The sequence below is a fragment of the Bidens hawaiensis genome, unplaced genomic scaffold (genome assembly GCF_021521415.1).
Source record: "Bidens hawaiensis isolate Kalapana, Puna unplaced genomic scaffold, B.hawaiensis_p1.1 tig00028610_1, whole genome shotgun sequence".
NCBI lineage: Eukaryota > Viridiplantae > Streptophyta > Magnoliopsida > Asterales > Asteraceae > Bidens > Bidens hawaiensis.
In genome coordinates, this window is record NW_027494690.1 from 1 (window position 1) to 26,840 (window position 26,840).

At 33.6% G+C, this 26,840-nt stretch overlaps 2 protein-coding genes and 1 pseudogene across 2 annotated transcripts; all 3 read right to left on the minus strand.

Annotated features, from left to right (window-relative positions):
• Nucleotides 1-729: 729 nt before the first annotated feature.
• On the minus strand, nt 730-2,127 carry LOC143577447 (putative leucine-rich repeat receptor-like protein kinase At1g68400 pseudogene; annotated as a pseudogene).
• Nucleotides 2,128-7,190: 5,063 nt separating this feature from the next.
• LOC143577442 (putative protein phosphatase 2C 15) lies at nt 7,191-11,554 on the minus strand. The gene is made up of 8 exons (XM_077061275.1): nt 11,348-11,554; nt 10,343-10,514; nt 10,092-10,245; nt 9,943-10,006; nt 9,751-9,858; nt 8,956-9,081; nt 8,625-8,869; nt 7,191-7,461 (listed from the first exon to the last, which is right to left on the minus strand). The coding sequence occupies exons 1-8, from the start codon at nt 11,552-11,554 to the stop codon at nt 7,242-7,244; spliced, it is 1,296 nt and encodes a 431-aa protein (XP_076917390.1). The 3' UTR covers nt 7,191-7,241.
• A 1,562-nt stretch (nt 11,555-13,116) lies between these two features.
• On the minus strand, nt 13,117-17,797 carry LOC143577448 (uncharacterized). The gene is made up of 9 exons (XM_077061280.1): nt 17,570-17,797; nt 15,918-15,995; nt 15,190-15,846; nt 15,002-15,104; nt 14,522-14,622; nt 14,251-14,425; nt 14,004-14,174; nt 13,809-13,909; nt 13,117-13,176 (listed from the first exon to the last, which is right to left on the minus strand). Exons 1-9 carry the CDS (start codon nt 17,795-17,797, stop codon nt 13,117-13,119), a joined length of 1,674 nt encoding a protein of 557 aa, XP_076917395.1.
• Nucleotides 17,798-26,840: the final 9,043 nt, after the last annotated feature.

Here is a 26,840-nt window from a genome sequence, read left to right on the forward strand (position 1 = left end):
TAGTTAAATATATTTTCACAATATTTAATTTACTTGAGAATTGAAAACAATTAATTTCACTTGATAATGAACATTAATTTCACAACCTACTTCTGACTTATGTTCTTTTACTTTAATTGACCTAACATGTTTTCCTGGTTTTGGTCCTAAGCTTCAATTCAACGCAAGAATCTATAATATATTATTATTTAAGAAAATATTACAAATTATTTTAGGTTTTGGTCCTAACCTAACATGTTTATCGAGCCGGGGGTCTCACCGGAAGCAGCCTCTCTATTCTTATGGGGTAGAGGTAAGGCTGTCTACATCTTACCCTCCTCAGACCCTACTATAGCTTTGCTATTGGTGGGATATACTGAGTACGATGATGATGATGATTTAATAACAAGAAAATAAAAATCACCATCATGAACAACTAAGTAACAACGGCAATAACCAGTCACTTTCATTTCCGAAAAATATATCTTAGAAATTGCATGGTTTTAAAAATATGTGTTAAAACTCATCTTTTTTTTTTCATATTATATAAATCAAAGAAATAGATATATAATATGATTTTTTGACCACTTTTATCACTCTTTTTGCAACTCTTATTGTATTTACAAACTATTGAATGTATAAATGCATTATATAATTATTGTGATGCATAAACATACCCTAAAGAAATATGTAACATGTTCATGTTTACAACTTTTCTTTGCTTTTTTATTATATGAATTTGATAGCAATTTATACTAAGGATAAAATTTTAAAGATGAGAGTTAACTTACCATGAAGAAGCCAAAACAGATTGCCATTAGTCATGTACTCATACACAAGCAATTTCTCATCTTTAGCAAAATAATAAGCCTTCAAACTAACAATATTAGGATGCCTTAACCTCCCTAGAACCTCCATTAGTTGTTCAAACTCGCGCTTACCGCCAACTGCCACCTCCTTCAACCGCTTCACCGCCACCACATTACCGTCATCCAACAACGCCTTGTACGCGGTCCCTAACCCCCCTTTACCCAGCATCTCCGCCGACGCCCTCAACAAATCCTCCAACTCAAACCGCCTCGTCCCATCAAAAAAGACCATTCTACCCTTCTCAATCGAACTCCCCGTCGAACTTGGATACACCAACTTCTCCGATTTTGAAACATTACTCTTCTCGTTACTCGATTCACCCGAGAAATAACAATATAAAAGTAACGAAACCAACGCCAATACCAAAACATCTCCGATTATAATTCCCACAATAGCCAGACTGCTGATTTTACCACCACCGTGACTGTTCCCAGGTTTTTTACCAGGAACATCCGCAGTGGATGGTAAAGCACTAGGGGTTGCTGACACAGCTGGAGATGCTGGAGATGGCATCTTGGGTTGCGTGCATTCCATAATTGGCAACCCACATAAAACAAAATTATTCCTGAACACTGACTCAGGAAATCCAGACAGACTGTCTGGAATTTCCCCAGAAACATTATTCATCGAAATATTAAAATCCCTTAAATTTGGTAACTTTAAAAATTCAATAGAACCCGAAATGTGGTTTCCCTCCAGGCGTAAAGTCAACAGAAGAGTCAAACGATTAACAGTATCTGGAATTTTCCCGGATATGTTATTATAGGAAAGATCAAGACGAAACAAAGGCGGTAACATGGGCGGGAACTCGCCCGAGAGATGGTTATGGGACAAGAAAAGAAGTCTTAAGTTAGTGAGATTGGATAAGTTGGGGACATGACCATTAAGTTGGTTATGTTTTAATGAAAGTACACGAAGTTTAACAAGCGAAGCGAGTGAGTCGAACGGGCCATGTAGGTTAAGGTTTTCGAGTACAAGTCCCGTGACTCGGTTATGTAGACATGACACACCTAAGAAGTGTTGGCATGGGTTTGATGAGTTGGTATTGGTCCAGGATAGGAGTTTGTGGGAGATATCTGACGACGATTTAAAAGCGAGTAATGTGGGGAGGTCCGGGTGGGAGGCGTGGAGGAAGGAGAGGTGGAGGAAGAGGAGGAAGAGGGTGGAGTAATGTGGTGGTGATGACATTGTTATGGTGGAAGGTGAATTGAAGTGGTTGTGTTATATTATAAGGTGATGGTGCCTTGTTGTCTTATCTTGTTGCATTGGAGGTTTTTGTGTTCCTTTTAATTGGTTCACAGATGTTTTCGAGTACATATAAATATATGCCATAATAATAATAATAATATGAGGAATATCTTGATTTATTGTTTTTTTATATGTTCTATATATAATTTGATTGTGGAGAAAATATAACCAATTCATCATTTATATAATCTGATTTAATTAAAATTATACTTTATGAAATATATTTCTTAAATCAATATTTTAAGGTTTACACTTTCTAAAACTACATAAAAAAATGTAAAAGTATATTAAATGGAGATATAAATACATAAAATAAATGAAAAATACATGAATTTGAGGCATAAAAGCTAAAATATTTGAAAATATGAATTGTTAGGTTCGATTAACCGAGGCTAAAAAAATCGATAAACGATTTTTTGGTTAATTTCATTTTACTTTTATTGATTTTCGGTTCTGCTTAAGTTAAGAGCTTGATTATTGCTCACACCTGGAATAAGTCAGTGTCTTAAAGGGCACATCCTCCATTACTCCATTAGTAATATGATCCTTTTTTTTTTAATTTATTACTTATTAGGATATAATCCGTGTAATACACGAGTGGTTAAAAAAGTATAACAAAAAAGTTAAAATTAATAATATATGTAATATCATACCTTATAAATTCATAAGATATAAATAATAATAAATACAATTTTATAATTCATAAATATCTAAAAACCTCATTTAATACAACATCTAAAGTTACATTTGTAACTTTGTTAGTAATTTTATAAATTATAACAATATTATTTGGCATTTTAGTTGATTACTCTAGTTGAATAACATGTGGAACAACGGTTTTACTTTAATAGTATAATACTTAGATTAGTAGTATGATTATTGATAGCTAAATATATGAGTTCGTACATCTTTCACCCAAAATGTTTACTGCATTTATAATTGTTTTTAAGTGTTAGTTATTTTATTAAGATAAATAAACATAACAACTCAAATTTACATATATAGAGAATGTTTTTTGCACCAAAAATTATATCAACTCACAAGAAATTAAACATATATTATATCCATTTAGATATATGTTATATTGAATCTTTGAACAATCTTCTTTTTTTCTTTACCTTTTTCTTTTCCATTCCCAGAATGATATCTTGTCCCGTGTACAAATACCTTTATTGAAATCAGCAAAGTATAAGTCATATGAAATAAAAACAAACTTGTATATGACTCTTCTTTGTTACTAAGCTTTCAACCATATTTTTTTTGCTTTTGGCATATATTGTGTTTGTTGCATGTATTGAAAATTTGAAATCAGGGTTTACCCTAGAGCATTTTGACAATTCATTAAACTTAATGCAAAAGCTATACGTTTTGTAACTCGTAAGCTAGTTGGTACTTAGGTTTATGTTAGTTTTTGAAAAACCAAATTGAAGTGACTATAAGTACTACCGGGTTGATGGCCTGGTCGTAGAGACAAAGCTTATTGGAAGGTCCCAGGTTTTATCCTAGACAAGTGTAAATATATATAGGATGTAGTTTAGGAGTAGGATAGATTTTCGTTCAAAAAAAAAGTTACCACAATGTCGTGGATTGAGTGTAATTTAGTCAAGGTGAGCTAAAAGAATAGCCGATTAACTAAATAAGCTTAATTTATAAAGGATAAAAAACATATTCGGGTCCGTTAGTGGACCGAATTTTCAGATTAATAATAAACTAAATTACTAAATAAGCCAAAATCCAAATATCGATTTCATTCATTAAATAGTAGTGTTTACATTGAACTAGAAGGAAAATGGACAACAAAATGCTACGCTAACCTATTTTGTTGTATACGTAAAAATCTTAATCCATGTACAGAGTTACATCACAAAATCAATCAACTTACACTACACTGTTCACATTCACGTTTAACATACAGATTTCATTATGGATGACGCAAACACGCCTTATAAAATAAATTAAAAATACACATCAAATACATGATTTAACTTAAATCATCTAAAATTATAACTGAGTTAACCAAAAAACCACCTTCAATTTTATTTGTAAATTTGTAAATATATATAAAATCTAACATTTCTTATTGGAGTGAGAGGGACACATCAAGCTGGCATCCTAAAGACACAAACCAACCAACAGCCACATGAATAGCAATACTACGTAGCAGCCAATTTATGATGTTTGGTTTTTTGATGATGGGCAGCTTTCATGTTTACTCTTCCTATGTGGGGTTACATTACAACCAGAATTAATATTGTGTGTATCTCAGCCATGTGCTTTAAAGATCATTTATGCATTTGTTACCTAATTTCTATGGGTAAATTACAAAAAAAGACCATGTGTATTTATTTATCTATAATATATATAAATGAAAACCCTAAAATCCTACGTGTTGTGATGTGGTTGCTCCCTCCTTTTATGGAGCCACCAGATTGCTTGATTTTTAAATGAAGACCTCTCATTGGTTTAACTCAAATTCATGGGTATGGGTCTTACCAAAACCTGATAGCTCTTAAACGGGTTATAACATCTCATTAAATTAAAAATTAATCTTACCAAATATTTGATATGAAAATCCTATAAAATAGGGATATACTAAAATTTAATATCCAATTTAAAAAGAAAGAGATATCATTTAAAATTAATAAACAATTTTATAGTAAAAAACATAAGCGGGTCATTGATCACAAATCCAGGTAGCTTTTAAACGGGTTATAACATATCATTTATTTATGAAACCCTTTCATCATCAAACCTTAAGTATATTATTAAATTTCTTACAACAACGAAAATTGAAATCCAAAAAATAAATATTAAAAAACGAAAAATGTAAAACAATCATTCTCTCAAGCCATCAGACTGCCTTATTTGTAAATGAAGGCTGCTCACGCATTTGATCCGAAATCACGGGTAAAGGTCTCACCAAACTCAGATAGCTCTTAAACGGGGTATAACATCTTATTATATTAAAAATTAATCTAATCAAATATTTGATATAAAAATCCTACAAAATAGGGGTATACTAAAAATTAATATCCTATTTTATTTATAAAAAGATATTATTTATAATTAAGAAACAATTTTATAATAAAGAAAATAAACAGGTAATGGGTATCACCAAACCCAGATAGCTTTTAAACCGGATTATAACATACAATTTATTTGTGAAACCATTTTATCATCAAAACTCAAGTATATTAATTATTAAATTTTTTACAATAAATAAAATTAATATATATATATATATATATATTAAAAACGAATAATGTAAAACAACCCCCGTAATACAGGGGATAAAATCTAGTTTGTATATATTTAATTTCGTTACAAATAATAATATGCTTCATGTTGTGGAGAAGCTGGTACATTAATTGAGATTGTATCAACTATCAAGGTTTGGTTTTTAGTTAAGCTTGTGTTAGAAAAAATCCCGATTAGGCACCGATTAATCCCTGATTAATCGCTAGTTCCCACTTCACTAACTAATTTTGGGCTAGTCGGCTAATTAATCGGTCAACGGTCAAATCAGGAGACAATCAGTGGTTTTTAGTGAGATCCAGCCAAAATCGGTTGTTTCCGGCGAGATTCCAACCAAAATCAGCGGTTTCCGGCTAGATTCCAGCAAAAACTAGCGGTTTTCAGCGATAGTTCAGCCAATTTCTGGCCAAAATATGTTTGTGTATTTATAAAACTGAAAATTACATATAAAAATATGTGTGTGTATATAAAACTGAAAATATACATTAAAGTCCGATTCGATTAATCCCGGTTAATCTCGATTTATCCCGATTAATCGCTAGTTCTCACCCCACCGCCCAACTACCGACTAGCGCTATTTACAACGCTGGTTATAGCATAAAGTTATTAGTCAGGTTTGGTTTGCTTCATTAACCATACTGAAATGTCATATTATCGTTTTAACTTTTTGTCTGGTCCGGTTTTGAAAACACTGTTTTAACTTTAACATATTCTTTTGATACACATCTGGATCCATGATGACGATGACAACTTGATTCGCAGTGGGTGGTCATTGAGGCTCTGGTCTTGTGACCACTTCTAGCTTTCGATTTTGATGTAGATAGCTCGAAGCAATGTTTGCGGGTAACTTTTGATGTCACACCATTACTCGAGTCCAAATCCAAGTGTGGGAGTTCTAGTGGCAACGTTTGGCACTAGTTATCAATGGTAACGTAATATATAATATAGAAAACACGTTTAAAGATGTATATGAAAAGTTACAATTCCTCGTAAAAAGGTAACATTTTGATCAATTTACAAACTATTTAATGTATTCATTTCATAGTATAGTTGATACAAAACCTTAAATTAGACAGGAGCGATGCTTCTTTGATTGATGAGTTATTGTGCTTGCAGACTCAACACTTTAACAAACTTTAAACGGGGACAGAAAATGACTCAACTTACAAAGGGCATGGCTTTAGGCATTGGGCTATGATTTTGAACCCGGAGAATTTTTTTCCGTTTAAAGCAAAATTAATTTTTGTTCCTTTTACACGTAAAAGTGTGCAAGTATTTGATTTAAGTAATTTACTCGTTTATTCAGAAATCGATTTGTGAAGTTTGTGTTACTTTTTAATCCATTGGAAAATTGAAATAATTAAAAGCAATATAAAACTCATAGTTGTTATGAATAATAATTATTATGATTATCAACACCTAAAATAGATTTGGCTTCTTCTCCAAGTTTTCTCATCCTTATATAAATATCATCTTGTATCTCATTGTATTCTAAACATATATTAATGAAATCCCTCTCTTTCTCCCCACATCTCTTTGTCATATTAATTTGCTATTAGGCTTGTTTTACAACAATAATATTATACTTGCATCTTCAATATATTTCAAATTGTTTTTAGGATCAGTTTGATATCAGGTTTTAACTTATTAAAATTCTAACAGGTAAATCTAACTACCCAATCCTCGAAAACTCGCAAAATCTGATGGTTTTTGAGTAACCTAATGGTACATTTTTACAATCGGGGAAAAAAAAGCAAATCGAACATCATGTATTTACATAATAAAGGTCACATTATAGTATACTATAGATATTCAAAACCTATTAATCATTGATCAACAAAAAAATCAAATAATTTTCGGATTCAAAATCGTCACTACTAATCAAAGGATTAAACTACTTTAATTCCGCTAGGTCGTTTTCCTTCCATCGCATCCTTTTTATCACGACAACCAGCACAGAGAAATGGACCTTGCCACGGTTTTGAGCTCGTGGAGAATATTGAACCAGCATGAACCGATATACCTTCACTTGCGGCTAGGTCTACCTGACACACCGCACATGTGAATAGTCTAGATGTAGACGAAGCGCGTGTCTCATTGTTCCCCAATCTACAAGTTTTTAAACAAAATGAAAATCATCTCTAGGGTCTAAAAATGTCTAAAACAAACATTTTGACATTTTGTTGTTTTAATGAGAGTAAAATTCTCTCAAATTAAGTTTAATTCAAGGAAATTGTACAACGAAAAGTATAGGCTTTCTGTAATTGGTACATAAGTCTCTCCACTTTATTTTTATATTGTTAAATTATTTATATATTTTTAAAAAGAAGTTAAATAAAATTGGGGAGTTTATTATAGCAAAATGACTACTTGAGGGATTTAATCATGTTAAAAGATACTGTTTATTTCAATCAATATAGTTTAATAAAAGACTTAGTTTAGCAATTCAAATTGTTGCAGGTTTGCCTTCTTTTTTGATGTAAAAATATATTTGATATAAAATAAAAATATTTATGAGGTGAAATATATATATATATATATATATAGGATGAGCACCATTACAGAACTCATAAATTATTTAAGAACTTGAAAGAACTTTTAATTACTAACGTTTTTTATAAAAAAAATTTGTATGTTAATGTTATTTGAGTGTTTTATCACTTTTTATATCTATATTTACGATTACAATTATCAAAATTAGTTTTTACACATATCTAAATTTTTATTTACGTATATGCAAATTTGTTATTACATAAATTTTACACATATGTAAACTTGTGATTTATATATGTAATAAAATTTTTTATAGAAAATATGGTAAAACTAGTCTCAAACAATGTTAATATATAAAAAAAATTTTAAAAATGTTTGATTGTTATGAGTTCCTAGAAGTTTTTAACTTTTTTGGAGTTATGTAAAAAATGTATCAAAAGCAGAATACATGTATCAACACGCTAAACTCGACTTCAAGTCTAGTAATTAGATCAGGATTTGGCTAAACAAACATCACTGGCACACTATCCACACACCATTGACGTGTCATACGGCCCATATGACATGCAAGTAGATCATACAGCCCATATAACATCTTTGATACAACCCCTAATAAAGTCATATGGCCCGCATGGCTATTTTTCGCTCCATCATATAAGCCAATATGACAGCATATGTCCCGTATAACATTATATGAACCATGTGATGTGACACAGGCATGGTGTACACTTTGAATATATGAAATGTATTGAATAAATAAAAAAAAAGACTAAACTAACCTTTCTGCAAGCATTGCTGAACCTTCTTCAAACAGTTGCTCAACATTACATACAACTGACAGTTTTTTGGACAGTTTACTAGAAGAACCACCGCGGAACTTGGTTATGAACAACAACGACCGAAGCTTGCTCTGCGCTTTCCGAGGAGGAGATGGTGGTGGTGGCGGCAATGAGTTTTCAGGCGGGACTATATCCACAACTATGCATGTTGTATCATCTTTCAGTCCCCTTGTTCTTAATGCTTCCTGAAGTAATAATATATTAGATATTGTTGCATTGTGCATATAACATTTTTTGTAATAATAAAAAAAAAGTGTACAAATTTAATAACCTTGACTACTTGTCTAGCTGCAAGTTCTGAAGGCAAACCGCGACAACATTCTGCAGCGGTTTCAGATGATAGAGCATCCCAAATGCCATCAGAAGCAATTATAAGCCTTCCACCACCATTCGAAAGCTATAAATGTCACAAAAATGTTAATTATAATTATTTACTAGTTGTACGTGTTTGTTCGTTAATAAATTGCACATGTTCGTGTTCGTTTATGTTCATTCATTAACAATATAAATGTTAACAATATAAACGAAGGGTTCATGGATGTAAATGAACGAATATAACTGAGCTAAAGTTAAAATAATGTGTTGGGACCAAAAGTTAAAAAAAAAAGATTAAATTGTAAGCCAAAATTTTTTAATGAATATATTAATATTCACGAACGTGAACTGACGAACTTAAAACAAATGCAAACTAATGAACATAAATGAATGTAAACAAACAAACATAAACGGACTTAAGTGAACGAACGTTTCCTCCATTATAATCAAAGTATGCAGATATTAATTTAAGTCGCTTACGCAATTTTTGTTAACGGACAATTATCAACAACAAAAAAGACCATAATTCTTAAGAAAAGAGCAGGTAAGTAATGGGACAAATTGGGTCAGGTTAAAACATGTCATTATAATAATTGTAAAAGGTGCGTCAGTCGGGTTGGGTTGACCTATTAACACTTTTGTCCTTTATTCAAATAATCAATAACAATCTAAATCTGAGTAAAACACCATTTTAGGCCCGTATGAGATCAAACAACAACTCAAATCGACGTATTCAGATAAGTTATTTTACCTTCACTTGCTTCACGTACGGTATAGGAACAATAAATTCGCCAACGTCCATGTCACCGATAGATCTAGAAAGACACAGTCCACCTGGCCAACACCGAAGCGGTCCAATCTATCACATTTTCAACAAAATCCATCACAAATTAAGCTAACCAACCATAAAATTATCTTACTTTGACTTTACAAAAGGTCAAACCTCAGGGCCACCAACAACACTAAGCCTCCCAACTTCACCTCCACTAGCCGTTACTCGTTCCCGCCTAAAAAAAATAAATTTGAAATCAAACCCACATTTTAAATAAATAAAAAAACCCAGGCATTTTAAAAAAGATAATTATTACTCACTCTTCGGTGTTTTCTTCAAGCCGATGGTCAACGGTCAACACGGACACAGCACCTTCTGGTGTATTGAGAATGCAGCGAGAGTCCCCGACTGAAGCAACTGTCACGGTCCATTTATCGACAATTACAAATGTTGCAGTTGTTCCTGAAGTTAGTCCTGGTCAAAAGTCAAAACTTAAAAGTCAAACAAAAGTTTAGTCTTTAGATTATAATTTAGTCATTAGAAAACTTTATTTATTTTTGTGTAATAATACCTTTGCTTTGGAACTGTTTATCAGTCTTGACAAAACCAGACACTAAAGCTCTAGGTAACGCTTGAAGCCACTCGTCACGGTTAAGACCGTGAGGTATTGCATCCAAAACATGGTCTAAAAGATTATCACGCGAATATATTGCGGCTGCATCGCCATTGTGACCATCAAAAATCTGAAAATTTAATTATCAAGTAAAGATTATACTCATTATAGTTTGATCTAGTTGATACAATGATGTTTTCTGCAGTCTAAAGAAGATTTGACTGAGTGTTAGTTAAATGACTAAAATACCCCTAAGTGATATAAGCTTGCATACGAATCAAGCGTTTAGTGAATTGTTCAAGAAGCGTTTGGCAGGAAGTTCATTCATGTTCGTTCATTTAATAAACGGAACATGGAACACAATATTTTGTTCAATTAGTTAAACGAACGAACATGAACAAATGTTATGTTTGTGGGGCGTAAAAAAGTTTGGCCAAAATAATGGATTTTACCCTAAATCTTTTTGTTAACTAATAACTATTTCATTACTATACATTTAGGCTAAAATATTTTGTCACGCAATTTACTTCATGTAAAAAATGAAAAAATGCAAATTCGGTTAGGTTTTTATTATATGCAAAACTAAAACTGAAACGAAAATTCAGTTTTTTTACATTTACAAAAACATACAACCAAACCGTCGATTCAGCTATTTCTGTCTGTTTTTCGATTTTTTTCAGTTTCTGATAGGTTTTTTTGGTTTTATGTAATCTACAAAACAATAATGCAGTCAAATAAAAATCAATATCTATTTGTGTTGATTTTTTTATTTTTCAACCCAAAATTTTCAAACTCAAACCGAACCGGTACTAAACTGAAAAGCACAACCCGAAAAAACCAAGACTGTACGGTTTTCAAAATAAAAAAAAATTTAAAAACCCGAAGTTTTGGTTTTTGGTTCAGTTTTTTAGCCCAAAACCGACACAAACCAATCCATGCGCACTCCTATCAAGAACAACTTACCCCGAAAACCGAAAAACATGAAGAACCATCCCCATGCACTCTATAGCAATCCGTCTTCACCATGAAACAATCTTCACCTTTCCTCGACTGAGCCGCAGACCCGTACTTCACATTCGGGTTCTCCGTATTCTCATTTCTCAACTCCCTACTCATTAATGCAGCTAATGACACATAACCCGGATGATGATGATGTGAATGCTTCTCCATCTTAATTCACCAAAAACCTCAACTCTTAATAATATTAACAATATTCAAGAATTGGGTTTCATGTATAATATATATATATATATATATATATATATATATATATATGATGTAAGAAAGTTGTTAATTTGGTTTGGTTGTTAATAATATGATGAATATATGAATATGAAGAGAAGAAAGTATAATTGTAAAAAAAACAACGCGGAGTTAAAAGTTAACGCGGGTTGATAGGCAAGTGATAGCTATGAATACCGAAATCAATGGCTATAATTATTTAAGAAAAAATATATATTTATATATAAATAAGCTGTATTTGTATTGGAAACAGATAGAATTTGAGACCCATAATCCAACAATGGAAAGATATATTCCAACAGATTGCAAAGATATTCTCTTTATTAATATTTGTTTAATTATTTATTTATTTCAATTCGATGTGATAATGACCGAAAAGGAAGTAGATTTCTTTTTGATATAGGAGGGAAAGTGAAGATTTATGCCATATATTTTTAAGTCTCAAGTTTGAATGCAGTGGGCGATTTTTCCCCTGTACAGGAAACGGTGAGCTTGGTCTGTGCAGCGCCGTTTGTGATCACGAACGTATGAAAACACCTTTTGTCATTGAATTACTCTGATTAGTTGGGCTTTATTCGTTGGTCATTTAAAAAAACAAAAAAGATAATGAGCGATATAAATAAAGGAAGAAACTCATTAGATAAGTAAATTTCTTTCCGGTTTAAAAACTAATTTTGTTTTTTAAGAAAGAAAAGTGAATTAAAAAAATAAAAAAAATTACACAATGTATCTTCAAAAATTATTCTCTCTCTCTCTCATTAATTTAAATTATCGTTATCTATTTCTTTTATTGGCGGATATTTCTCTAATCACGCTAAAGTCTAAACAATAACTGGGTTTCATAGGTTTGGGATTTTGATGTTAATGATTCATTTTATGTTGAATCTATTAGTAATAAACATATTGTGTTGGAGAATTTTTCATAATCAGCTTCATTAACATGAATTGGTGTATTGATGTTCCTTCGATTCTTTGTCCTTTTCGTTCGAATTTGAGGGAGCTTTTGGATCAATTTTTGGGCATACATATGTAGCTAGACTTGGAATAGAGTTTGGAATGCATACATATGTAGCTAGACTTGCCTCTGATGCAAGCTTTTACTGTTTTGGGTATCTTGATTTTGCGAATTCAGAATAAGACGGTCTTTACCAGTGAAAATAGAAATAAAGATCTCATTTTCGACTATCTTTTGAATTACTCGTTTTCGTCAGTGTTACACCCTTATCTTATTTAACTATAAAGGTGATGCTAAACATACCTCATATACGATAAACACGTCTATCGACGAAACTAGTGAAATTAGAGAAATGATGTGACTGATTTAATAACGGTGATGAAGTACATTCAATAAAAACAATAGTAGAGATACAATTAGCACCCCTCATCTATGTGTATTTACATAATTCAACAGAAAATATTTACTACAACACACATTACAATAACATCTTCACATGATTTCTACACTATTAGTTAACAAAGCACCTTGATTATTACTTCTGGTCATGTTCACTTAAAAATTGTACCACACATGGATACATTTCCTCCATAGCCTGCATTGTCACACTTGATTAATAAACTTCATCATTTAAAAAAGGCAAATTAGATTTTAATGTTCTCAACTTAATGCAGTTGGCCGATAATAATCCCAATTTAGAAAATAGCGGTCACCGGTCCCGACTTTTACACTATTTATTTTCATTGGATCTCCGTTAAAAAAAAACTTAACGCCGTTAAGTTTTTTCCAAATTTCAAATTGACGTTTTAGGGCTTTTGATCGGAATGAGAATACGAATCGATTGATGTAAAACTTACCTCGAAATGGTGGTCCAAACGCCTAAATGATGCTTCAATTCTAGTGTTTAAACTTTTAATTAACAAAAATCAAGCTGTTTGAAGCACCATTTCGAGGTAAGTTTTAAATCAATCCATTCGTATTATCATTCCGATCAAAAGCCCTAAAACATCAATTAAAATCCGGAAAAAACTTAACGGCGTTAAGTTTTTTTTAATGGAGGTCCAATGAAAACAAATAGCGTCAAAGTTAGTGACAACTATTTTCTAAGTTGGAATTATTATCGGCCAATCATTAGGTTGGGATTATTAAAATCCAATTTGCCTTTAAAAAAAATAATAAAAAAAATTATAGTATGAAACTATGAAAGATGAGTTCAAGAGGCAATACCAATCTACCCCCAACCAAATCATAATGTGCATAATGTGGGCCATCTGCTTCACCAAAAAGTTTATAGGTAACCAACTTCTTAGGAATCATTTTCACTGTTTCTGTTCATTAAATCAACATGACATATTATCAAAAAAGCTAATATTTCTATGCTTAAGAATATACGGACTAAGACGATATTAACACAATACGTACCGCATACAGCTTCGGGTGGACAAATTGCATCCCGATCACCTGCAACCGCTAGAACCGGGACATTGATTTTGTCAATATGATCTTTGTAAAAGAATGTCCCACTTCTGTCAGATAAACCATGTTCTCTAAGCGCAGATGCAAGTTGTAACAATAATTTAGTAGGGATGGTACCTACAACATATTTAACAAAAAAATCATAAAAAGATGGATTTATGATTTTCGTTAAATAAAGAAATTGCGCACTTACAAAAGCTATTTAAAATGAGTTTCTTTAATAAATCCGGATGCATCATGTCCCGTGCGGATATCATATAATTAAGCCATGATAAAACATAAGGAGGGTAAGTTGTAAGAGGATAAGAAGCTGTTAACATTGTCCCTAAAGGAATAATTGGCAAATTTAAGGCTTGTGCAGGATCAACCTGTATATTATATATAAAGAAAAATAAATAAATAATAATCAAATTATATTTTATTATTTTATTCACAACAAATAATACATAACAACATTTTCTTACAAGTGGTAGTAATAACTTCAATGTTGAGTTAGAGGACGAGTAGTCGAGTGAAGACGCCAAAGTAACAATCACAGCCAACCCTGGATCCTTTCCTTCATAACCTTTATCACATAACCGAAAAAAAATTGGTTTTTTTAAGGGATGTGATCTTCATACACCACCCCCATGCTGACTGTACAAGCCTATACGGGCCATGTAGATCACGCATGACTGACAAGTGTACGTAGCGGGGAAAAAACAGCTTTTTCAGCCTATACGGCCTGTATAGCCCTATTTGAGCTGTATAGGTCTTCAACTGCTCGAATAGAGCCTGATACAAACTGACACAACTCAGGTCCTATACGGCCCGTATAGGCGAAAAGAGTTGTTTGAAGATCCATGATGGTGCATGAAGATCCTATGTTTTTTTAATTATATCAAAATAATAATAATAATAATACTAATAATAATAATAATAATAAGACGAATGCATAATTTTACCATATCGTGATAGCATCGAATATAGTAAAACGCCGCCCATGGAGTGTCCAACCGCAACAAGTTTGCCATCTTCGGGTTGAGTACACGCCTTTATATATGCTATCTGCGTTTAGTATGCAAGTATGGTAATTGTAGTATTATCAATATATATTCTATATATTCTAATATATGAATTCATGTTACATCACCGCAGCAGGAACGTCTTCTTCAAGATGATGATCAAAATCCCAATCGAATTTCCCAGCCATGTCGATTTGTTTTTGTACATCTTCCATGATCATGGTCAAATGTTCTTGCAAGTCCAACAATGGGGACGAAACCGAGCGTTGACCTTCATCAACAATATCAACTAGCCTTTGACTCAAATCAGTTATTCGACTCGCAACACTTGAATCATGTTTCACTTGCAGTAAACTTGAAAGGCTTTTTGTTATCTCATTGAACCGCTCGGTTAGAAAAGAATGTTCTACCAATTTCGACATTTGGTCAAACAGTTGACTAGAAAATAGTCTTGGTTGACTTTGACTAACAAAGTCAGATGCGTTATGTGATAGGTTTGTTAAGGTTTCAGTTAACTTGGTGACAGTAACCGATTCTGAAAATACAGTCGGTAATGCAGGCGGTTGGTAGGGTTGGTAGTTGGTTACGTTATTGTTAGAAGGTTGTTCGGCGAATTGCGCATTTTGTGCTCCTGATGCAGATGCAGCTTCCATTTGATCAGATATTTCATGAGCTGATGTCTCAATATGTTTACGGTTTTTGGCTTCCATGCTTAAGCCAGATCCTCGAACCTCGAGAATCCACGTGTCGAATCCGTGTTCGCTCATGTGACGAGCAAATGAAGACTGAAAACAAAAAATTTAAACTAATTGTGGTGTAAATGCTAGGAAGAAGAAGAAGAGATGCATGAACTCACTTCCGGTGAGAGATCGTATGCTACCGCATTCGTTCCCACTCCTGATAACAGCAATAGCGGATGCTTTCTTGGCTTCGCCTAAAGTGGACACAATAATCAGTGTTGTAAAAATCACGACTGGGCTAATCGTTGATTAACGTTGATTAAACGGAAGCCGGAAGGCTACCGATTCGATTTCATTTAATTGGCCCCTAAAGTCGGTATCGGAATAAATTGGTCAAAGTTGGTCAAAATCGGACAAAGTCGGTCAAAATTAGTCAAAAAGTTATGGAGTATTTGAAAAGGTTTTACTTATTTGAAAATTTAAGTATAAAATTGCTATTTGATTAATCCCCAATCGCTAGCCGGTACCCAACTAGAGGTGTGCGTGAAACCGAAAAAAACACACACACCGAAAAAGCCAAACCGAACCGAGAAAAACTCAACTATTTGGATAAAACTTTTAAGTTTTCGCAAAAAATGAACTTTCGATTCGATTTCGGTTTTGCGTGTAACTAAAGCCGAAAAAATTGAACCTAAACAAACTTATAGATTTTTATTTTTTATTTTATTTTAAGTAATGCATAATAATAGTTTAATATACCGTATAACCCAAATTTTTTAGCCAAAGTGTATAATCATCAATTATATATTAATATATAGTATAACCCAAATATTTGACAATTATATATTAATATATAGTATAACCTAAATATTTGGCAACGAATGATTTGAGCCGGACATTGTGAGGTTGTCAGTTTGAATATAGAGCCCACTCGGGTTTTCGTCCCACCATGTGCTACGCCAGAGAGTTATGCTCTTGTGTCAGCACAACGGCTGTCAAGTGACATCCGGCGGTATGGTTTCCAGGAAACGCCTAAGCCAAAACTCTGAAGCTAGCGTGGGCTCGTTTAAACAACATAGTCTGGCTAGAGTAGGCCAACGTGCTCTCCAAAATCGTCGTTCTAATAAAAATATTAACAAATAAAAATGTATGGCCCAATTCGGCCTAAAATTTTCAAGCCTAAGATCGAAAAACTTGAAACAGAAACCGACTAGCTTTTTAAAACTCAAAATCCGACATTTTGGATCGGTTTCCAAACCTGCTCACACACGCCGGGCCGTGGGCTGTGCTGGCTAGGGCACCGCACATGGCCCAAAAGTGTTAGGGGCCCATGTTAAAAAGGTTAATTTGAAATGTATATTAGATAAATATAGAAAACAAATGAATCTTAAATAAAGCTGTTATTTGGCTTAGCTGGTTGATTCTCTTTGCATTAATAATGACTCAAGTTCAAGACCTAGCTACATTAATATGTACATTCACTTTTAACTACCTTGTTATATTATGATTTTTTATGTATATATTTTTTAAATAAAGACATAACTAAATTTAAAACTCAACCAAAATTGTAAATAAAAGCCTATTTAACTTCGGATAACTTAAAAGATTTAAACATGTATTTCTGTTTTTAAAAAGGATTTAAACATGCATTTCTATTTTAGCTAAATAGATTGATCAGGGCTATCTTTTGTTTTTCTTTTATTTAACTATATTTTAGGGCCCACTTTTCTTAATCGCACAAGGCCCTCGAGATCACCTGCCCTGCCTAAGCCCACCATCGGCTAGTGAGTTCTACAACACTAATAATAATCAAGCGAAAGCAACTTGCCTGTGGAGACGGATGGTACCGCCATAAAGCAAGTTTCCAGTCAGAATTTTTAACAAACACGTAGTGTAACTCGTCCGCTGTACATACTGAAGGTTCATTAATAACCTTTTCGCCATTGACTGGTGTCTTGTCGGTAGAGTAATCCTTAAACGATGTCAACCGGGTTGCCAACAACAAAGTTGGAAACCGGCTGAGGCGGCGGATGGCGGTGTAAGTTAAAGATGTCATTTGATGTTGTCAATTTGTCATCATCATCGTCAACATGTGTTGAAGATGAAAGAGTTTAAGGATTACGTGGCATGAAGGCAAGATGTAGTTGTGGCGGTAGAGTCAGGAGTTTGACTAGCATTTTGGTTTTTTAGTTAATTTTTATTATTATTTTTTTTAATTGACATTGAATTGGTGTTTTTTTTTTTTTAACACTGGTTGAAATCGTTAATGAGTTTGTAATGGAGTGGTAAGAAAGAGATTTGGTGATTCATGTGGCCCAGACAGTGTTGTAAAAATCGATAGTCGTTAGTCGAGCGGTAGGATAGAGACTAGCACTTAATCGGATCGGACTTTAATGTATAATTTTCAATTTTATACACACATTTTTATATGTAATTTCAGTTTTATACATACATAAACATATTTTGGCTGGAAATTTACTAGAATCTCGCTGAAAACCGCTAGTTTTTTATGGGATCCCGTAGGAAACCGCAGATGTTGGTCGGAATCTTGCCGGAAACCACTGATTTTGGTCGGAATCTTGCCAGAAACCGCCGATTTTGGCCGGATTTGACCATTGACCGATTAATTGGCCGATTAGCCCAAAATTAATCAAGGAAGTGAGGACTAGCGTTTAATCGGGATTAATCGAAACTTAGTCGGGATTTTTGCAACATTGGACCTTGGTTCGATTCTTGCCCCCTGCATTTAGTTTCAGGGTACCAGGGTGATGATGGGAGACTAGGCGAGTAGGTGGCGTCCACATGCGTTGCCCTTAGGTGAGAGTTTTCCCGGATCAAACGGCGAGTGCGTCACGATGTGATGACTTCACCCGGCATCCCATTTGAAGGATTCGTTGGCCGTTAAATAAAAACACATATTTGAACAAACCTCAATACCCGGGTAAGTTTTCTAGAAACGGGTGTCAACCGTTTCGTACTGATTTTGAAGGTCCATACCTGACTTACCTAGGAACTCCATCAAGGAGAAAACTCACCCTCATCCTATGAGTCATGTTTCAAACCGAAGTCCTTATTATCTTAAGCTTTAACCATCAACTTTATGTCATTGAGCCAAAAAGCCGGTTACGATTTTTAGTATTTTATAAATTGACATTTGGTTAGTAACTTAAAAACACCTAAAAAAATTCAGTCAATAACCAAACTTAATTGATACTCAACTAGATTGTGAGCTAAAAATTGTGTTAACCGAAATCAACGATAAGGTCCTAAGAAAACAAAACTTTTATGCTCGGTTTATGGCTTGTACAAGACTGTACGCGCATTAATGAAGCGTGAAGTTCTCAATGAAATGAGGATTTGGACTTGAAACTAGAGGTGACCAACCGAATCGTAATCAAAGCTTAAACGAAAACCAATGGAACCGGCCCGGATATTGGTTGTTGGTTTTTTTTATCTTTGGTTAGTTGCAATAACCAACCGAACCAAACAATTCATATCTTCATATATTTCTAACTTATATACATTAGTTTCATGTATTTCATGTATCTATATATACATTTCATGTATTTTCAAAAAATATATATATTATATATACCTATATATTCTAATAAAGTAAAATAATTGTGGACACTTGTCATATTTTGGTTAATTCTCACAATTCTTTTCCCTCCAAAACTATAATCTACTAGATCAATAATTATTCACTTTCCTTTTACACTTATATTATATTTATATATTTGTATAAAAATAAATATTAACATATTATTTTACTATATATTCCAAAATATTTGATGAAATCTAAAAATTAACAATAAACCATGTTTGTCAAAGATTGAAAAGAATATAATTTCAAATATTATCATTAACATACTGTACTATGTATATTGTAGAAGATTGTAAAAAAAACAAAACTCGAATATGCTATCATTTTACAACGTAATTTTTTAATCATTAAATTATAAATATATGCTTAAAAGTTGATCCATTTTTTTAAAATCAATCTATTTATCTATTATTATTATAAATTGTCATATAAATTTATAAATTATAAATATATGTTTTAAATCTATCCATTTATTTTTTGGTAAATTTAGTAAACTATATATATGCTAAAATGTAAGATTAATATATACCAATCACTTTCAGACATAACAAAGTTATATATCAAAGGTTGTTTCGGGTTTTTTGTGGAACCTAAATTTGATTTTTATGGGTCAAAAGTTGGTAAATAGATTGTTTGGTGCACGTTAACTACATTTAAATCAAAATTTGTTACGGATCAAAAATGGAAAATCTAAGTATATTTTTAAAAGTTTGTGAATGCAAAATTTGTTTGGTATCGTCAAATTTGTTACGGGTTCAAAGTATTGACTTGAAAATGTCAAACAGATGAAAGTTAGAATTTTAAACATGATTCGGGTTTCAAATTTATTTTCAAAGGCATTTTTAGAAATAATCAAAAAGTTCGGGATTTGGCAAATTGACTATTTTTCCCTCGACTATTAAAATTTAAGAAAAGATTGCGAACACTTTTGAGACCCTAGGCCTATCGATGTTTCTAACTTTTATCAAATTTGAAATATTTGTGTAAGCATTAACTTTTCCTTCAATGATGATAAGAACGCTGTATGGGAAGCATGCAATGAAATCTATGCTCAAATGAAGCAAAATATTCACAAAATTGAATGGGTTAACATGTTATTTTTTATGTTGTCATTATGACAAAGTCGAAAAGCCCCATGAAACTTATCAAAATCCTTTTCACGGTGTAGCTCAGAAAAATCTAGTTATTGAATGACATCCGTTGTTACAATTTAATGTTCTCCTTTCCTTCGATAGGTGGTAATTGATAAATATACGATAAATGTAACGCTCCTTCTGCATTTAGGCTGAGTGGTTAAAATTACTATAGTATAAGAAGTCTTATTCCCGAAATTGGTTGAGAACCAAAATTCTTTCAATTATACATATATGACGCTGAGAATTAATTTTTCAATTAAAAGAGTGTTTCTGGGTACGTTTTTACACATGCATTTTTTTATCAAGTTTATTTAAAAAAATCATTTTGTGATATAAATAAAATCAATTTATGTGCACATACTATAAATACAAACATAGATGTAATACATTTTTTCATATACGTTATGTAATTATTTGTTTTACTTTTAATTTTATAATTTGAATTATCCCGTGTGTTACACGGGCTCTAAGACTAGTGTGTATATATATATATATTAACCGAACCAATTAACCAAAACCAAATGCTTAAATTGGTTAAGGCTAATAACTGAACCGTGCACACCCCTACTTGAAAGATTAGTATTTATTGTTTACTTGATTCTTGACTGCGCGTTGTATTGTAGACGTGCACAAATCGGTTTTTTTTAAAATCCGGAACCGGGTAGGAACCGGTTTTTTAAGAACCGGGTACAAAATGAAACCGGTTCCTGTCAGGAATCGGGTAGGAACCGGACCCGACCCGGTAGGCAAATATTAGGAACCAGTGGAACCGGGTAGGGTAGGAACCGGGTCCGGTTTACACCCGAAAACCGGTCGGTTCCAGCGGGTTTTCCTAGTTTAAATCATTTTTGACCGTTGGAAACCGGTTCCAACGGCTATTTTACCGTTTTTAGACCGTTGGAACCGGTTTTGAATGTTTATACCCACCCCCACTTACTATATATAGACATACTAGATTTAGAACTTGTTAACCAACTCCCCTAACTTGTTAAACACTTCAATTTTTAAACCACTTACCATTACCAATGGCAACCAACGACGAAGTTGTTATGGTTATCGACACCCCGAGATGCCTCGAGGTTTGGGTTCACTATGACCTGTGTGTCATGACCGACACACAGGAGATGGCGCAATGCAAATACTGCGGAAAGTTTTTGAAGGCGGCATCGAATTCCAGCCTTCGAAAGCATACCAATAAGTATTGCAAGGAAAAAAAGCATTTGGATGCCAAAAAAGGAGAAGCCGGGGAGTTGTCCGGCTCTACAAGTCAACCCCCACCGCCGGTAACAAAGCTTGATGGTCGTAGATGGTGAGACGAAAACAACGAACAATGTTTGCTATTTTTAGTTTTATGTTTAATAATGTTTGTACTTAATCATTTTGCAATAATGTTCGTTGTGTAATGTTCTATAATTATATATATGTGTTTAAAAGTTAGTTTAAGTGTTTGAGACAAGTTTTTTATTTAACACAAACAAATAACACTTTAAAAAACTTGTTACATTAATTAATTGATTCGTGTTACATAATAAATAAATGATTAGAACAAATACAAAAATGATTAGAACAAATAAAAAAAATACAAATTAAAATTAGTCGAGTTCTACGACTTCGTCTTCTTCACCCGAAGATTCTTCTTCCATCTCTTGAATTGGACGTTCAAGTGGTATTTCGTCTTCAAAGTTCGCCTTGTCTTGTATACGATCCACCGCGTCCAAATAATCCTTTAGGCAAATGCACATCTCTAAGGACTCGGGAGTGAGTTTGGTTCTTCGCATCGATAATATCCTTCCACTAAGTGAAAAAACCGATTCCGAAGAAACCGTTGAAGCTTGGACGCTTAGCAAGTCACGAGACATGGCGGAAAGAATAGGAAATTCGTTTTGTTTTCCTTTCCACCATGCCAAAATGTCAAGGTTGCGAACTGTCACACCCCGTTAAGCGATTTGCGTAAGCGTAAAACGGAAATGCAACAGATACAACTGGTATCAAATACATTGTTCATAAAGTAACATTACTACTAATTTACAATATATTACATCGTTCTAATCTCTTTTACAAACTAGGTGATACAATCAAACCGGTTCATCAATTACTTTACTTCTAACTCAAATGCCCACGACATCAATCATCAGTCAGACACGTAACGCACAGGAAATTACTTCTCATATCTGATTACCTGAAAAGCATGTTAAAACAGGTCAACTACGAATAGTTGGTGAGTTTCATAAGTTTAACGAAATCAGTTCTGCGTACCACACAGTCATAATTTGTATGTACGCACGTATGTAAAAATATGTATTTACGTTTGTATAAATATGTACAGCCATATCCTTGTGTGTGCATATGCGCACATGTAAGTTTATAATATGAATTAGAAATTTTGGTAAAATCGTGATTGTTTGTTCGTACTGCCTGTTTCCAATTTCCGTGTTTAACCAACCACTGTGGACCCCATTCCTCCCACAACGGTTCCACATAAACTCAACCACTGTGGCCCCCCTTCCGCCCACAACGGTTCCGCGTTAACATCAACCACTGTGGTCCCCCTTCCACCCACAATGATTCCACGTAAACTCAAACATTATATAGTGTACATGCAAATAATTAGTATATTCTACACATAGTATTTCCTACGGCTAATCACTTAGCATGTATATATAGACACATATACACATATAGTATTTATCACGTATCACCAAATACTGTGGCTCCCCATCCGCCCACAATACGCATAATCACATTATTTTCTTAACATTCATGTCATAATCAAGTTAGTTCGTTTAATAAGTTGCAGCAGAACTTGGCTCATAGGCCATACTCAACTTTAGTTTAGTAAGTTGTGGCTCATAGGCCATACTCAACTTTAGTTTATAAGTTGCAGCAGAACTTGGCTCATAGGCCATACTCAACTTTAGTTTAGTAAGTTGCAGCAGAACTTGGCTCATAGGCCATACTCAACTTTAGTTTAGTACTATTGTGGCCCCCTCTTCCGCCCACAATAGCCCCATGGTCATTACAGACCACATTATTCCTCAACCTGTTGTGTTTAGCATTATATAGCGTATTTGTATAAACAGGTTGTCACGTATGATTTCCTTATGTTTTGGCATTCGTAGTGTTTCCATTTAATATATCAATCACGATAATAATCACCTTTCCTCATCACGTAGTTTATCATTATGTTTGTAGGAATTTTTCATATATGAAGGTTCAGGTATTTTTCGTTTGGAACCATTTTCAGATAGATAATGCATATGAACATGCTTTTCACCCCGAAAGTTTGTAAACAGTTTGAAAAGAGGGGTCATGAAACTCATGGTTTTGTAGGCACTCAGTGCGAGATCAGCACGGGGTTCGTTTCCCTTGCTATCACTTAGTCCCTATAGTCCATATTATAATAATATTAATATTTTAATATTATTATAATCTCAGTACTAAACTGGGCTGTATAACTAATCTGGGTATAGCTGGAACGCCCAGAAAGTGGCAATAGGCTTAGGTTGTGATGTTGTTCAATGTCTAATACTTAAAACTGAACTTGGCTCAGATTCCCGTTTTTCCAGCTGGACCAAGTTGTTCGTTTACGCGTTCAGAAAACAGTTATGGGAAAATAAGCTTGGGTAAATGTATTGGTTAATAAAATGATTAAGTTATAAAGAAGGATCACATACTGGGGTACCGGATTAGCCTCGGGGCCCGTTTCCGTTTATTCAGTTTGATTTTAAGAAGAAACGCACACAATCTATCCGGATTGTACAGGTTTGTCATAGAAAAGTTCGTTTTCACTTAATTAGTCCAAACATATGATTTTTGATCACTCTTGGTGTTTTGATTTTCCCGCAGGTTCACTAGCCGCGAACTTACCGGTTGTTATAAAAACTGAATTTGTTTAATATTCAGATTAGCATAATTAATTAACCGTTAATCATTAAATTATGAAAATTTAACCACATATCAATTAAAATATTTAGATTTTTATAAAAATATTTCTGGAATTTATTTACTGATTTATTAATTTATAAAAATTCGTTTTATCAGCTATTCGCCTGAAAATCGTCCGTTTACCCCAAACAATTTCCAAAAATTGCACAAAAATTCATGAATACTCAAATCATGTCCCAAAACAATCTGTATCAATTCCAGAATATAAAAAGCTTGTTCAATATTCTTTTCGGCCCAAATTCGGCTATAAAAATTCGCACGAACGCATATGTACAAAACACCTTTAGACTTCTCCAAATGATCTCAAAATTCATATGTGATCAAAATACATCAAATATGAGTTCCCAGAAAAATTTCATAATTTTTGAAGTATTTTAGTTATTTTTCCCAAATAAACGTCCCAATTCGGTAATAAATTCGCCAAATATTCTCGGATGGTCGAAAAATTACCAAATTTGAACAGGGACTTATTGACATGGTCCCTGATGTCCCTGCAAAATTTCAAGTCCTAAAAATATGCACATCACAACCTTAACCTAAATAGCTCGTAAGCGAGTGTTTCGGCATTACCTTAGCGGGTTTGGCTCGTTTCCGACCTTTTAATCAAGTTTTCAGGTTCTTGTGCTTCTAAGCAAGCTAGGTACAAGTCCTATAGCACAAACCAAGCAAGTTTCATCAATAGAACATCCCTTTAACATAGGGTTTCGGCTAGTGCACAAAAACGAAATTTTGAACCGTAAAAACGTCGTTTCAACCCTTTAATCCGTGTTTATGGCCAAAAAAACTATCAAAACAGGTTCCTTACCATGCGTATGATCAAAACATGTTTATGGACCATTTTTAGGATTTTTACACGGTTAGGAATGATTTTTAGTAACCAAGACATGTTTTTATGGTATTAAACAAGTAAAAAAGCTACTTATTTAAGCCCTTACCTTAGGGTTTGAAGGTTTTTGACTGGAGCAGCAATTATGTCTAGAGTTTTCAAGAAAATGAGGCTGAAAATATCAAGGATCTAGTTTAAATGTGAAAGAATAAAAAGGGGGGTAAAAGTCTTATTTGGCGGGCTGGGCTCGTTGGGTCCCCTTTTGGGCCCATTTGGCCCACTTTTCTCGATTTACGTGCCCGAACGTGAAATGCCGAGTCCAAATTTATTTCGGGTTCGGTTTTTGGCGCGAAAAACTTATCGGGTGCGTCAAACGGAGCGAAAACGAGTGTTTTTCGGCTATTTTTGTGTAAAATTATAAAAACATACTACATGTTTGTAAAAATCAAAAATATTTTCACCGATCACTTAAAACATTTCAAATAAGTGTTTGGTAAGTCTTTTTCGGCTTAACGGATGATACAATGCTTGGTTTGTAACTATCTTTCGCGTTTAAGTCTATAGCGGGTAGTTAAACGAGCATGTTTTCGTTTAACTTGTTTGCTATCGAACTAAGGCCATATTACTAATATTTTAGCTTGCATAGATCGTATATCACTTATAGATGGCACCCCGGGATATCCGGACCATAACCAGACCCATTTGGTTATTCGTTTGTTCGTTATGCAATAAGCGGTTAAACGCTTATTCGAGTTTGTAAGTACTAAGGTGTACTCGGTTTTGCCACGGATGTCACACGAACGTCCTCGACCGTTGCACCTTCTCCATAGTTTGCTCCACTATATCGGCCAAGTTCACTAGTTGGTGTGTTACCCCTTTGCCGCTTAGCCGCCGACTCACGAACCGCATTCATCATGTTTATAAGCTTATCCTTGCATGGCTTACTTGATGTTGCTTGCCTCACAAAAGTCGACTTTGAGCTTGGACCATAAATTTTGAAGTAATGGTCATAGATTTTTTGAAGGGATTTGTTTAAAGAATCCTTTGCTTCCGTCGACGCCATCGGATCGATCTTGTGCGCACCCATGTTGTCATATATTTCCTCGATCAACCCCGGCAACATTTATGTAGGGTTTAAAGCGGCGGCACAAGTAAACACCGGTGGTATTCCTTCAAAATATTTTAGGAACTTCTTCTTCATTGGGTCAACAATGTACTCGAAAAGGTCATTTTTGTTTTCAAAGTCTTTGAAATTCAAGGACATGTTGTATAATTCTTGCAAAACCCAACAACTAGTAGGATAGTAAACCCCCGACAATTTAGTTGTTGCGGTTTTAAAAACATCAAGATACTCCAAGAAGTAACCGATATTATCCCAAGCACCGTTTGGAAATATATCGGCTTCACAACGATCCACAAGCGTTTTATGAAAAGCTTGTATAGTTTGTTTTTGGGAAAAAAGCACAAGCGAGCATATTACAAGTCGAGTTCCAACGGGTTGGAACGTCCCAATTCGGCCCCAAATATTTTCTATCCACCGACTTGCAATAGTTTTTGTATTCAAGATGTCTTCTTTTTCCAATTTTGA

Excerpts from the sequence above, each read along its gene's own strand:
- LOC143577442 (XM_077061275.1), bottom strand. The coding sequence starts at position 11,554 with ATGGAGAAGCATTCACATCATCATCATCCGGGTTATGTGTCATTAGCT. Across the intron at positions 9,859-9,942 it reads GTGTTGTTGGTGGCCCTGAG|ATTGGACCGCTTCGGTGTTG; the intron begins GTTTGACCTTTT and ends AAAATGTGATAG. Across the intron at positions 7,462-8,624 it reads TCAGCAATGCTTGCAGAAAG|ATTGGGGAACAATGAGACAC; the intron begins GTTAGTTTAGTC and ends AAAAACTTGTAG.
- LOC143577448 (XM_077061280.1), bottom strand. The coding sequence starts at position 17,797 with ATGACATCTTTAACTTACACCGCCATCCGCCGCCTCAGCCGGTTTCCA. Across the intron at positions 15,996-17,569 it reads GGTACCATCCGTCTCCACAG|GCGAAGCCAAGAAAGCATCC; the intron begins GCAAGTTGCTTT and ends TGTCCACTTTAG. Across the intron at positions 14,426-14,521 it reads TGAAGTTATTACTACCACTT|GTTGATCCTGCACAAGCCTT; the intron begins GTAAGAAAATGT and ends TATAATATACAG.